General features: G+C 41.1%; 1 protein-coding gene across 13 annotated transcripts in view; it reads right to left on the bottom strand.

Moving 5' to 3' along the window:
- The window catches only part of TSPAN9 (tetraspanin 9), a 196,377-nt gene that overhangs the window by 22,226 nt on the left and 158,328 nt on the right, over nucleotides 1-15,823 (bottom strand). The window contains exon 1 of one of the 13 annotated variants that reach the window (XM_064518008.1): nucleotides 12,600-12,641. The exons of the other annotated variants lie outside the window; for them this stretch is intronic. Coding sequence (XP_064374078.1) covers nucleotides 12,600-12,605 — 6 coding nt within the window. The 5' untranslated portion in view covers nucleotides 12,606-12,641. Of the gene's footprint in view, nucleotides 1-12,599; nucleotides 12,642-15,823 lie in introns of those variants that run through there. 13 annotated transcript variants of the gene reach the window in all.

Raw genomic sequence — 15,823 nt, forward strand, 5'->3', positions numbered from 1 at the left:
AATTAAAAAGATGTTACACATTATCCATCCATTGCCTGGACTCTCCTCCGTATCTCATTAATTGCAAAGATTTTTATAAAACCTTCTACCTCTAGCCTGTTGGAAATAGGACAAGACTGAACCCCATTCCCTTCAGAGAAAATGCTAATAAGGACTGACATTATACAGGGGCCAGATGCATGAAAGAGGGTAGGACAGCAGCCATGGCTGCAGCGAGGAGAGTTATATGCATCAGAGTAGACAGATGACTTCTCAGTGAACTGAATCTTGTTTTGCCCTTCTGTTCAAAGATGTCTGTTGGGGATATGAAAAATAGGCCATTACACTGGCTCAGGAATAAACATGAAAATTCAGTTAGAAAATTCAGCTAATTCCAGGTGAACAAATACCTTTGCTATCTCAAAGCTAACATGTGACTGCTGCATCAGACCACTTAACAAATATGGAGACATGCTGCAAACTGTCTTTGAGTCCAACACTCCTTCCAATACAAAAAACTGAAAAGCTTTCACTGATTTGTCTGAAAGCAAACCGAGGACTACTGATAATATTATCAGTGCAGGAAAAAGAAGGAAACACTCCAATTCTTATCCAGAATACGTATTCTGCCAAACACTACAACAAGAACGAGCCTGAAGAGAAACAGACATCAGAGTGGGTTATTTAAGGTAGTAGAGTACTGAGGGCAGGTCTGATCCTGTTCAGGGTTGAACAACTTCCATGGTCAAGCTGCCATCAGAGCAATTGCATAGCACCCGTGGATGGCGGTGTTAGGTGTGAAAGATATGTTCCCATTTTATCTATCTAGCTCTATATTTAAAGATACTCCTTAGTATTCTCAGAGGATCATGGGATTTCTTCAGATTCCAAGGTCACCTCACACTAGAATGGGCAGAGCTGGAGTGAAGAAGAGTATCACAAACAGGATGAAACAGAGACTGGGCTACTTCAGTCACTGTTACGCTATTTTTTTCATATACCATGATGAAATAGTCTTCATATCAGAAAGGCTAGACAAGAAGTTACTGTTGCCAAATAAGACAAGTGATGTTATCTTGGAATCTTGAAAGCCTTTTGAAGGGGAAAAAGAGACTGGAACAAAATAATTCCTAGCAATCTACTCTTAGTCTCAGCAATGATTAACAGCTCTTGCAATTATCATTACAAATATGTGAACATTCATGATGCATATACTTTTAATATTGACAGGACAAGGGGACAGTCACTGCTAATAGAACAGACAGCACAGGTCATGATGCAGTGATTTCAGAGGAATAGAAACAGGTGAGCCTAAAAGGGACAGCCTAGAAAAGGCAAGAGAAAGCCACTTGAACAAGAAGACAAACATGGACATATGGCAACTCTAAGATAAGCTCATGTATATCTCTCGCTCTCTCTCTCTTTTTTTTTTTTTTTTAAACAGGCCAGACTGAGGAGGATTTGGGGCAGCAAGGAAACATCCAAGGCCTTAAGGATTCACAGCTGATGAAATAACTTTGAATACCAACATAAAGAGGCTCTGCCAGCAGTACATGTCACATTGACACCTGCTCTCCCTGATACCTAGGGCAAAGAGCAAGGAGTGGCTGGCTGATCTGTGCCTTAGACTGCCCTTTCCCTATTATATGTTCATTTTGCTAACATGCCTACTGGACTAAATATTTCAGGTAGAAACCATTTTGTGTTGTCTGTGCCTTTAACAATCTGATTGAGACAAGCATGAAGGAGAGAAAAGTGCTTCCCATTGGAGTCCTGTAACTTTCTTTAGTCTTCCTAAAGACAAATGCAACAAGTATAACTGTACAAGCAAACACTAGACTCCAGCAGAAATTAACATTCTCACAAAACCATTAAATAAAAATACCTTTCAATACAACCTATAGATATAGCTGCAGGTCCTGAGACCCACTGTAACAGTAAGAATCATAAGGTCTCTGCAAGTTTCCATGTATTCTCTCTCTCTCTCCACAGACTTCCCATGTATTCTAAACTGTGGGACTAGGTTAGCTGCACAGAAATTATTGTCAAGATAAGGAAGGCTAAGTGAACAGAGTGATGAGTAAGGCTCATCCTTCCTCCTTTTTCAGTGCATCTCCAGTGATCATCTCTGTTGGCCACACAAATTCAGCAAATACAAAAGCTGCCAGTTCGATAACATTACATTTGAACATGGTGACAAGTACTTGAAGACTGCAGTGGTCACAGCTAGAAAGCTCTGGGACAACAGAAGACAGTTCCATCCCACTGTATGTTCTCTTATACGTTTCCTTGTATCCACTTCTGCACAGATATGGAGCTTTTACACCAGTCAGACTGGAATAAGTGCCCTTTATTTTGGAGCTGAAAAGCTCAAATAAAATTCAACGATCGACAGAGAAGGTGATGGCTGAAAGAGTGGCAAGTAGCATAAAACAATTCCCCATGACCCTTTCATTGACAAGGGTTACAAAGCTTTCTGAAGACTTTAATGTAACTGGACAGAACAATAAAAAGACTAACTAGTGGTAACTATGTTGAATGAAATACTCCTTAACAACTCATATTCACTTCACTATGACCTTGCAGTCAAGTTGATTTTAGTTTACTTTGTGCTTTTACCTAACAGCAGTTTTGTAATATGGCTGCAACCAGTCAATAAAGATAACAAAAAGCACCCTTTAATAAAGTATTCAAGATTAAGATAAAGAAAGCTTTTGGCCACCATGTAGGAGATCTCCCAGTCTCATATTTCTGTTCTGCTACTCTGTTCATGTGAGAGTTAGAACATACCAGAAACCAAAGGTAAAATGTAAAGCCCTTTCTCATAGGCATATTTTACTGCATAAAAGGCTCAGCTACTGATAACAAACACACTGACATTAACAGCAGCAGCACTATTTGAGAAAATCACTATCTACCTACATCATATGCACACACTTAAAGAAAAACATTATGCAGATTCTGCAAGGAACTAAAATCTGTGCCCACAAGACTCATCTGGGTATGATGCAGTGAGACCACTGTTAAGGGCTCAAGTGTTCCATGCCAACATTGGATAAATGTAACATTTCCTATGTGTGGTTCTTTCCATACACCCCCCCGCCACAGCTTTTCTTCAGATTGATGTGTTTATTTTAGTTTACAGGAAAAAGAAGCAAGTTACTCCACCGCATATAATGTAATGAAACCTGGATTCCTATAGATTTGTGACTCATGGTTGGATTCCCTGGTTTCTGATATGTTGTAAACTAATTACTTTTAACGCTTGTCCTCTTAGAGAACATTTACAACAACTTGCTCATGTGTTGATCTAATCTAATCTAATTAGATGCCCCTAGCATCTAAATAAAACTTAGGCTTATCCTGCAGGCTTCCTCTTACGCAGGAGGGAACAATAGCAAGATCTGTGTCCACTATCCTGTCCCCTCCTCAGTTTTATTCCTGTCCCTGCAGATGACAATAAAATGTAAATTATATCCTACTGAAAAAAACACTAGACTGTTTATGGAGTTTCATCCTTCGCCAAAATAGACACCCAGTTTAAGCTAGTCACAATATACAGTGAAAGTTAGCCTCAAAAGTCATCTCCAAAGGTAAACACGCTAGTTTGAGGGGGGGATGTTACCAACCAATAAACCCCTACAATGGAAGAAGGCTCAGGGGAGATGGACAGGGGCCATGTGCCCATGAAGACCAGGGAAGAATGTAGGGTGTGACTGACCACAGCTGTTGCACAGAAAGCTGAATTTATCTCAACACAAAGGGGATCAAGGGTGGCCTTTGTTTTAGATAAACAGCTATGTCAGTTGAGTGAATCGACTAGTGCTGTAAATGTTTCTCCCCAAGTTCATCAAGAGTGTGAAGGTCTCCCTGAGTTAGCCAGACCAGCATGGGGGTCGGGGGGGGGGGGGGGGGGGGAGTGTATATGTGGCTCAGCCCAGAGTATAAAAACTGAACAACTAACAAAAATTTCAAAGAGAGCAATGGGCTCGAGCTGGTTTCAACCCACATATTCCTTCCTGGTGACAGTGAGCATATGCATATTACAGAGACCAATAATAGGGATTACATTTGTACAGTGATTGAACTGTATATTGCAATCGCTATGTTTTGCTAGAGTGTAACTTACACTTGTACTGTGATTTCAGTATATTGCTGTATCACTCTGCTAAATCAAAAATCCTGTATAACATCAAATATCTTCAAATAAGTAAATTTTGATATTAAACATTGCATCCTCCATATGTGCAATATCTAAAAGAACCTGGTCAGAGTGTATTGGACTTTGATATTAATTGGCATCCCAGACAAGATATTCCTGAGTGTGAATGTTATCAATCATATTGGTAACATATCAGCAATACCAGGATTTCTGATTTAGGATTATAGTCACGAATAAAAGCCTGACAGAGGCGACTTACAATGATTGGGAAGGGTAGTGACAAGACTGGCTGCAGACAGGACTGCTACCATTAAAGAAGGTATAAACCATTATGAATAGTAACAAAGGCTGGAAAAAGCCAGCTGATAAATTTGAAAAAGAGGGACAGAAAAATCTTATCTCAGTTTTTTCATGGGTAGAACAACATTGTACTGATCCCAGTGATATTTGGAATGAATTTGAAAAATGGAAAAGTTCTAAAAAGTTGAAGAAAGGAAAGTGAAAAGCAGGCTCGTGCTGCCCATTAGGAAGTTGCTTGCAAGCAGTAGTGAAGTTAGAAGAAGATACATGTAGTAACAACATGCTAGAGAGAGAGAAAGAAACAGTTATAAAAGATAAAGTGATGTATAAAATGTGACATGTAGAGCTAAAAAATCAGGATAGGTTCTTAGAATCAAAATTGCAGCCCCATATTGTTACAAGACAACCCTGAGAAGCTCAGAAAGAATGTTTGAAGTAGGTAGATTTGGATAACTTCTATCTTAGATAGAATTTGCTTAGCATAAGTAGCTAAATTTGCTGAAGCCTTAGGCCGCGCTCCCAGTTCGTTAAGAAAAGGCCTCAGAGCTGGTGCAGGCTGGAAAGATAAGGGAGTTACAAGCAGTCTGCATTCCTGTGCCCCACTCTCCGAAAGGGAGGATGCCAAGGCTGAGAAATAAGGCCTGTTTGGGCGCCAGGACCTTGGGAAGTAAAAAGCTTCCTCTCACTGTTGAAACAGTGATGATTAAGGGGTCTGGATTATGTCTTCTTCCTCAGGGCCTTGGGAGATAACACCTACTGACCCAGCTGGATCAGTGTTAATTAACTCACCAGGACCTTGAGAAGCAGGGGTGGGACCCAGGGAAATGTGAAGAAATCATTAACCAATCAGTGTAAAAGAGGAAGGAAGTCACAAATATGGCAATAAGAGGAAGGAAGTCACAAATATGGCAAATTTGATTGTATAAATGCTACCTGAAAAGTTGGGGGGAGGGGTGTGCTCGATTTGTGGGAAACCACCGAGCACCCAGGCTTGTGCAACTCTGAAATAAATAAACAAATGTCTCTCCTGAGTGTGTAATTATTGGCTCATTGCACACCGGGCAACGAATCCGCTTTTCGGACAACAATATCATAGCTGATGCCCACATAACATGGGGATCATACTACAGTCTACTCAAATAGACCCTGCTAAAGTAATGACTGCTATGTATATCGAGGACGATGAATGGTCGGGAGATATCTGGTTTGATCCTGATTATCCTGATCCTCAATGACCCTGAAGAAGGAAATAATGTGAAAGTGATTTCTCCCATGATAAAAATTGAGCAAACACCAGATGCACCCGCTCAGACAACTACGAGAGCTTTACTTCCTCGGAGTTAACTGATCTCCAAAGTAAGTTTTCGGCTAAAGCTGGAGATACGCCCCTAGAATGGATGGCCCATATATGAGGAAAAGGAGCAAATCAGGTTATCCACACCATGGATGAGGCTCAAAGTTTAGTATTAGTACTGGGGATACTCCTAAAAACCCCTACACAGCAGCAAGCCAACTCACTGTGGGGCCGCACTGTGCGCTGGGCCAAGCAACTCCCCACCAGCGAGAGGGGTGGGAAAATAAATGGTTGTGGGAGAGCACACGGGAGTTACAGACTGCTATGCTAAAATTTGCCATCTTGGACATGCTGGATAGACCAGAGCCTGTAGGTCACAACGGGCAACCCCCAAATATTAACCCTAGGCAATCCTATGCTACTCAGGGGGGTATGCATCCTGTAGTTAAAGGAGCAACTGCAGCGCTTAAACCTTTTGCTCTTTCTACAATCACAAAAATAAAAGCAGATACTTGGTGGCAGACAGTTCTGCAGCAGATGCTGTCTGCTTTATCCTTATATGAAAGGTCAGGCTCTAAGGTAAAGATTAGGACCATGCAAACGGTTAAACTCACCTACAACACCCTCCATTCCAATCAAATACTAAAGGCGAAAATCCTCCAGAGGGTGTGTCTGAGGAATGTAGCTGTGTTTGGTGAAAATGCTTAGATACTGAGTTAACAAGGTGGCAACTGCATGGTCTTCCAACTGCAGTGCTAAAACAATCAGCAGGAGAAACTCAAGCACAGGTGTTAGGACCAGCTCCTTGCACATATCCAAAGCTAGAGGATTCAACACTTTGAACAAAGAGATTCAAATGAATAGGGGAGCCGGCGCGGCTCCGCTGTCCAGGTCACAACCGCTGAGGCAGCTACACAGAACCAGAGTCCGGAAAGGCTGGTTGCTGTAAATGATAAGTATAGCACAACATTTGTGACTGATACAGGAGTGCAGCTTTCAATGATAGATCAGTGCATCTACGAAGGTAAAGCTCCTTTAAAGAACCAAGCAGTTTCAGTAGCAGGTATTAATGATGCAATTAATGCTTATGCAGTTGTACTGGCTAAATTAATATTGTCCAATGAATATATCATACAACCCCTGTTGTTACTGGGCAAAATAAATATTCTAGGAATGGATATTCTTAAAGGACAGTCTTGGATAGATGGCTTGGGTAAATGGGAAATCAGTCGTCCTCCAGTTACAGAAAAAATAAACTCCATACGATTAAGCCTATAAATCACCTACAAATAGCCCTATCCCTGTCTATCAGCAAACCAGTTAACATTCCTCAGTATAAGCTACCTGCTCCTGCCATAAAATTAGTCAAATAATTAGAGCAACTGAGTGTTACAGAAAAAAAGCCATTCACCACATAACAGCCCAACATGGCATGTTAAAACTAGACCAGATATCATGCACGACTACTGACTATAGGGCTTTAAATAAAGCGACTGACCTTTTAACAGCCAGTATTCCTAACATAGTAGATATAGTTAATACAATAAATGATTGTGTTTTTCCATGGATTGGAATGCTAGATATAAAAGATATGTTCTTTATGAATCCAATACAAGAGCAAGACAAGCCAAAGTTTGCTTTTCCTTTGGTGGAACACAGTACACCTTTAATTGTCTACCCCAAGGTTTTAAGCATAGCACCACCATTGCCCATGCTATGCTAGCTAAAGAACTAGAATCAATCACCCTCCCACCCGAATTAACAATATATAGATGATATTCTAATCAGAGGACCACATGAGAAAACGGTTTGCCACAGTATGAATGAAATTGCCCAGCATTTACAAGAATAAAATATTAGCATTCCCAACTCAAAAAGGTAAGGGCCAGGTCAGGAGGTTATATTTTTTAGGTACCTGACAGAGAGGAGAATAGAAAACTGCCAGAATCTATATTACCACAGATACAAAATATTCTGGCACCTCCTGATAAAATAGAATTGAGAGCTTTATTAAGAACTTCCAGGTTTTGGAGGTCACACATTCCTGGATTCAGTATTCTAGCAAGACTTCCGTATGATTTGCTGAATAAAAATGCCGTATGGAGCTGGGAGTAGAAACACCATGACGCATTAACTGTTTTATAGGACCCATCCACCCTACATGCCCATTTACACTACATAAAGACATAGGTGATAAGTGATATGAATGGGAATTATTGCAAAAAGGTTTTCAAGGTCAAAAGGATTACCCTATTACCTTTGGCTCTAAATCGTGGCAAGGCTCTCAAGGGAACTACTACACATTTGAGAAAGTGCTATTAGCGGCATGTGAAGGGCTGCAAAGCTAACGACCGAGCCATTAACTCAAAGGGAAATCAAATGAGGTGTGCCTATTCCTATTTTAAACCAATTTTAACCAGTAAGCCTTTACCCCTCGGGGTAGCACAAAAGACTACAGTGCAGTGATGGTCTTTGTATATTCATCAACAGGTGACAAGTAATGGGAAGAATAAAGAAAACAAATTATCAGAGAGTGCAGAGTGAATTGCGATGCCTGTGGAGTGCTTCCATATGCCCTCCTCCCCAGTATCTGTGAGACCAGAGCAGGAGTCTGGTTCACAGACAGGAATGCCTGGTGCAGGGGAAGATGAGGGAGAGGCCAAGCTGCAGCTCTAGCGGTAGAGACCAGAGAAGCTTTTGCAGAAGAAATCGACTGCTAGGCCCAGCTGGCAAAGCTCAGAGCAGTGGAAATAGCACTGGAGCAAGGAACCAGTTGTGCCTATACGGACTCATATGCTGTATGGGCGGGTGCCACGCAGTAGCTAGGGAATTGGGTGAAAAAAATTGGCAAGTAAATGGTAGAGATGTATGGGGAAAAACACACTGGGAAATGATTTATGATATAAATCAATCTAAGAACATATCCATAGGATATATATCTGCACACCAAAAACCTAAAGGCAAAGTGGAATCAGATGGCTGATCATTTGGCTAGAAAAATGCATTACAAAATTCTGAGGCAGAATGGCTAGGTAAGTGGTTACACAAATGGCCTGGACACACTGGAAGTTATGATGGCCTGTGACAAAAGCTCTGGCAAAACAAATAGTAGACTCATGACATTTTTGCCAGATGGCATGGTTTGTCAGTGGTACAGTACATGTCAAAAGGGCAACAGTTTGCCAGTCTCAATGAAGGTAAACTACTCTGGGAAACTTGGCAAGCAGATTATATTGGTCCCTTAAAGCAAACCCCTGAAGGCTGGAAATATATCCTTACAGAAGTAGAAATAACTAGTAGTACAGGGAATGTGCACCCCACCCAAGCTAAAACTGGTCTAGCAACTGTTGCTGGTTTAAACTGGTGGTTTGCTACTTTTCCCTTGCCCAGAGAAAAACAATCTGATAATGGATGCCATTTTAAGAATAAAGAAAGGCAAACTTGGTGTGCCTCACATAGAGTACAATGGACTTTCCACCTACCATATTGACCTCAAAGTAATAGCATAGTAGAAAGGTGGAATGGACTACTAAAACAACCTCTACACAAGACTGAATCTATTAATAGCTCTAAGTGGGGATCCCATTTGTGTAAAGTTGTTAGTTAACTAAGCAACAAACTCCCATGGGAAGTCCTGTAGATAAGGGGTTCCTGTCAGTAGCTGCATGAATTCCTGTTAAAACAGAAGTAAAACACTGTCAAAGTCCTGGAGAGGAGGTTGTGGTTAAACACCTCTGGGGGGGATGCTCCCAGCTTCCCCCCCATCTTATGCCAGTTACAAGCAGTCTGCATTCCTGCACCTCACACTCCAAAAGGAAGGATGTCAAGACCTCGAGATAAAGCCTCTGCTTGGACGTCAGGACCTTGAGAGACGAAGCCTGCTCTCACTGCTGGGGCAGTGTTAATTATTGCGGTCTGGAATTAACTCCTCCTTACCCCAGCTATGGGATCTCTCCTTGGGACCATCACTGCAAGAGTAAAGCAGTCATTCACAGTGACTCAGACTCCTCTCTTCAGTGCTGAAGAGTGCTCAAAGCAGCTAGTCTGCCATTAGGGGTGTTCGGCCACCCCCTTCACCCCATGTCTGTGGGTGCGATGGTCATAACAACAGAGGAGAGTTGAACCCTGCAGCAGCCAAAACCTAGGGACTGCGACTGCATGAAGAGAACTGCAACCGGCTCCACCTCCACATTCCCCTGAAGGGTATAAATAGGCTGGCCGCAGAGGCTGTCTTTGGCTCTTTGTGGGTGACAGCAGGTCTGCCAACTTGCAGAACCCCTCAGGACGGGGATGCCCTCCCGCAGTTACTTCTCCGGGATTGAGTGTATGTTGGCTGCTGAGGCAACGCGTGGGTAATATAAATTAGAATTGGTTTGCCTAGTTCATTTGCTTGGGTTTGGGTTACAGTTAGTATAAATTAGCTAGCTTTGTCTGTTTACTGAGTAGTTGTCATTAGCCTAACTTTTAGTGTAACTAGAAAGTAAGCATTCTAGTTCAGCTAAGTTTCTGTTGATAAGAATTGGTGCTTTGTACCACTGTAACTTGTGCAGTAAACTTTGATCTTTGAGACAAGTTGTGGAGTCATGCAGTAAATCTTCGCTCCCTCCTCCCCTCCCTTGTGCCACACGAAACCCACACAGTCCAGGGTGTAAGGTAGTCAGTCATCCCACAACGACACCCAATTCAGGGATCAATCTGGATGACTGTTATTTTACAAAGGAAAAGGAGTATGGGATGCTGTAGACACTAAAGGGATTAAGTTAACCAAAACTGAAGTTTGGATTATGTCCAAGACCTAAGTATCTTCTCTTGCAGGAAAATGGAGTGTTGCCTTATCACTGTGGGAACACTGCTAACTGGAATGTACACCTGAAACCTGCATCTAACAGGTTCTGCCTTTCCATTTTGCATGGAAAAACTTGGGTATTGAAAATAAGTCACGACCCATCTTTAGAACTACAGTTAGAGGAGGAATACCATCTGCAATAGCACGAGGTCAATGACTGATGGTAGGCAATAATGGTACACTAACTCTAAGATCTAAGTTTAATCTAAATGTAACTATTTGTAATGATACTGGATGGGAACCTGCACATGGTTTTGACAAGAGTGTGAAATGGGTACTACAGATATGTAGACAACTAATCATACATTAGTGGCCCCCAAGAATTACACTCTAACTATAAACAATGAGAACAACATAATAATATATGACAACTTTTCTGTAAACACCAGTAATAACCAATGGGCAAGTCAATATAAATGGCCAAAATTAAGGTGCCACTTGTTCCTGATCGTGTATCTTATAAAACATCCCCCAAAATCTTAAATAACCTGGTCAGAGTGTACTGCAGTCCCCCCCCCCCCCCCGCAGGTGCTATTGTTTGTTTTTGTTAACACATGCTCAACTCAAAAACTTAACAGATAGAAGAAAAGAAATCCTTCAATTGAGGCCTAAAAATATCTCCCATTTCCCTATCTCTGACTCCCTACTCACAAGTTAGCATTTTTTTTCTCCCATTTCTACAGGTCATCTGTAAGTAGTTTATCAAGAAACCAATCAAACAATCTGCTCTTGTAGTAAGTCCAGAATGTACTCTGAAGTCCACTGGCCCATTACTAAGAACAAGCTACTTGGTGCACTGATCCTGATGTCTTAACGGAACTGGTTATTGGTCAACCACAGACAAGAAATCAACCAACTTTGGTCATAAGACGTCTTATTAACTCCTAATTTGAATGTATTTATTCTACATAAAAGATTCATCATCATTCTTGGCCTCTCATCTAACTTTGTGAAGAAAAAAAAACAACTGGTAAGAACATAAAAAAGACTATCCAACAGTCACTCTTTAAATCTGCAAGCACAACTGTAACACTGTACAACTTCGGTCTGTACCCAAGTCAACTGCCTGTCAAGCTACCAAAACAACTCTTACAAGGAAATACACCAAATTTTAAAAAGCTACACTTATAATTCATATAAAACATGTGATGTGCCACAGTTCATGAGCTCCTTTTTTATTTCATCGCTGTTTCAGAAAAAGAGACATCACCAAACGAGGGGGACTTTTCCCTGGACTGGAACTATTCTGAGTGAATCTTTAAGAATGTGATAGTCAAAATGAGTTAGTAACTACCTTTACTCTGCAAAGGTAATTATTCCAATTCTCTTTCTTGTTACACAAGTTTTATACTCCTGGTCTTCATGTTACCCAAACCAAAGGAGTCACATTGATTAGCTCCATACTGGTGTAAAGAAATGGAGAACCAAGACTTATCCTAGGGCAATACACTAGAATTTTGTAACATGACTCATACAGGTAGATAGACAGATATAAATACATAGAGCATTACAGGACAGTTCTAGCAGGATGAGAATCTGTGCAAAACAAGCCAGTATGAATAATGATTGGAGTCTCCTAGCCATCTTTTCATTTTCCCAGTCTGGATGATGTATATAAATTAGCCATTATAGAGAGCAAAGTTATCATTGTACTGTTCTTAAGGGAGTCACAAGCCTTCTATTGTCTCTAAAATACAAGTTTTCCCATCTATAAGATTAGATAATACCACTTCTCTACCGCACAGAGGTATTTTCTTTTTTCTAATTGCAATATCATTATAAGGAAAACCAAATAATTAAAGCACCAGAATAAATCAGGGGAACGCTTACAGACAAAAATATGCAAACAGAACACGAGACAACAGAAACCCTTATCTCCTCACCCCACATGGTCCATCCTTTTGCACACAGTTTTTGTGATTTTTGCACTGCTATGGCACTTTTGTAGTGTCTAGAAACATTGAGCATAGAACCCTCAAAAGGTAAGCCATATCTCTATTTTCAGTCACAGTAGTTACCTTCATGAGAGAGCATTTGCTGGTAGCCACTGCAATCTGACTTACCACCTGGAAGAGGAGAAAGCAGATCTGTAGATGAGCAATGACTTTTCCATGGTAATACCTGAAGGTAAACTCAAGTGATCGAGTAGCACAAACTACCACAGATAAACAGTAGGTGAATCTGGGAATGTACAGCAGAATTTGCAGCTCCCCAGGCATCTAGTCTAACATTTCAGCATTAAACTCAAACCACACTGCTCAAGATTAAGAGCACAAAACAGGAGACATTATTTAAACCAGCCTGTAGATACTATAGTAATTAGATCCTTCTCTCCCTTGCAGGTCATTATTACTGCTTGCAGTGATCATCAAATGGAGGACACCATTCATCATGAAAATACTATACTAATGTCATCACAATTTTATCACATAGTCTATGCTAACAGCAATATAATGGTGATGAATTTAAATAATGCTCCATGGACTCTGAGAACTCAATGTTTATTCAGAGCTAATTAATACATTATCTAAGAAATTTTTACAAGATAAATCTTCTACCTAAGTACCTTGTACCTAAGTACCTAAGATAAAAGTATCCTTTTCAGTGGGACTAAGAACCTACAACATTCACTCATTTCAGCTATTGTTTTGGGGGCCATTTCAGTCTGTAGAACCGTCAGTGAGATATTCCAGAAGTAAACAAAGGTCTCCAAATTAGCAGATACTTTTGCAGTATCTGCAGTACAGGAGGAAGATAAACTTGAGTCACCTGTCTGCCCCTCCCTTTTTACCACCCCCATCCCAGCACTGTAGCTGTTGTCTGTAACTCTCTAAATACATGCATCTAACCAGGATTTGCGACCCCTCCATAACTCCTCTAACCTCTCCTGTTCCCTGTAAAATTGTAAGGAGCCTCACACAACTGGGTATTGCCTCAAAGGATCAGTTCTTACTGAGAACAAGCTCTGAACGGCAGTCTTTTACTCATAGGATTTTCTTGATACAACTCTTCTCAATGCCATTTTGTGCCTCTGTATTTTGGTCCATCGTTACCATGGCTTAAACTAACGTGCAGCACTAATTATCTAGAGTCATCCCACAACGATGATATGACTGGCTTTATACAAGGACAGATACATACAGGCCACATACACGGCTGAGAGGCTTGTGGAGTCACAGAGAGACTAACAAAAGCAAAAACATAACTAAGGCGCCTAAATCCAGATTTGGGTATCTTTGTGAGTTTAAAATACTAAGGAAAGAACAGTCTTCATCAAACTGAAATGCACAGTGATGCACACCTATCCATAGTCTCCAAGCACAGATAAATCCTTCACAAAACCAGAAAAGTTTATGTTACAAAGGCAGCACGCTTTACGGCTTTATGGCTGCTGAAGGATGCCTCAGTGCACGTGTATAGGACTAGTGGATTCTCTCCTGAGGGTGACAATTCATAACACCCACTATGCAGAAAGGCAGTTGTTTAAACAGCTCTGCATGCCAACAGAAGATGGGTCTGTCAACATCAGTTTCTGAACACTATGTCCTTATACATGTATCCTTCAATGCCTTTAGTGATCCATTTGTATAGCACAAATTCAGTTGTCCAGAAATGACAGCTTCCAGTATCAGGGGTTTATAGATCATCAACTTCTCTCACTTTTGTTTCTGTGCTTCCTTTCTAGTCCTCCTTCCAAGCCTGGTATGCCTGGAACATCCTCTCCCACACAGGTTTGCCAAATCACCAGTCCCTTTATGTATTCCAGCCCCTTTGGGAGGAAACTCAGGCTGTGCTGAGGCCATTCATTTACTATATAAAGACCTGACAATTATCTATTATTAAAGCACAGACAACATACTCAGATCCATGCAGGGCACAAAGACGAAAACCATCTCCACGTCACGATTACATTTTGGCTAAGGCAGAAGGAAATCAACTGAACCAGAACTGGGGATCTCGGTAGCTCTCAAGATCTCTCATCAGCTCATGAGCTAATATAGTTTGAGCTAAGCAATAAAGGCCTACCAGATGGGGACCAGAGCAACTTGTTTTCCCTGTAAGGAGACACAGAGAGGGGTCTGTCACTCACACAAGCACTCTAATGGCTTACATATGCCATAAAGGGTTTATAATCTGGCAGTTATAAGAAGATAGCAATGCATAAGTGAAATCTCCAACTCTTTAAGAATGGAAGTGGTTAAACAAACCCAGAAAAGCAGTTCTAGCTATATCAGAGGCATGTATCATTCAACACATGCTAGGATTGGTTCATATGAATCTTGAATGTCCTTTACAATTTCAGCAGATTTCATAATAAAGTTCCAGTTGTTGGCTTTTAATCTGTGCAGTATAATCTGCTTGCATTAGACTGCTTGTCATGATAAAATCGTATCAGCGACATCATCTCACATGACATCTCACTACTGACTTCCCTTACACAAACTACCCATTGGAAAATACAGCTAAATCTAAGCTGCAAGCTGTGCTATAGATTTTAATGCAAACATGGACAATATGAACACATTGACTAAAACAATCTTCCCAGCAGAAGGAGCGTCAAGAGATTTCGATCTTTCCCGTCTTTATCCAGAAAGCTTTCCGAAAATCTTTCCTCTGTTCCACAAGTTCAAATAGCTTTTGCTTCAGCTGGGACACCTAAAAAACACAACCCTTGCTCAACTAACTTTCTATATGCTTCCATCCCTTTTGCTACTTACCTCAAAAAGAAGCCACAGTGGCTATCGGTTAATGTTGCCAAGTGTGAAACCCATCCAACAAGACCTTAAAGTCAGGGACGACCTATCTAATTCCTAACTTGACTTCGTATGTGCTGTAATGCTTACAAGTTACTCACATGCTCTTCCACACCACTTATCCTCTGAACTTAAACACATTACAAAGCAAACCCAAACCTAAGCATGCTGCCATTCACCACGCATGTCTGGCCAGGGCTTGAGCCCTGTGCCTTGGCCCAGTGAACCTCCCAGCTCATGCTTTTATATACAAATTAGGATATAATCAAACACACCTCACAGCTGCAAAATGGAAGGCAATAACCAGATGAAGTGGGTGCTGAGTTATGGAAGTGCTCTACTCCTGTGTTAAGTCACAGAGTTAAGCTCAAACCACCTGTTACTTAAGTTCACTATTTGCATTTGCAGCAGGCCTGATCTGAGGAAGAGCGAGCGTCAATCTAAATTCTGCAGCAGCAATCAACAGCATCCCCCCCCTCCCGCCCCCA

The sequence above is a fragment of the Dromaius novaehollandiae genome, chromosome 1 (assembly GCF_036370855.1).
Source record: "Dromaius novaehollandiae isolate bDroNov1 chromosome 1, bDroNov1.hap1, whole genome shotgun sequence".
NCBI classification, from domain to species: Eukaryota; Metazoa; Chordata; class Aves; order Casuariiformes; family Dromaiidae; genus Dromaius; species Dromaius novaehollandiae.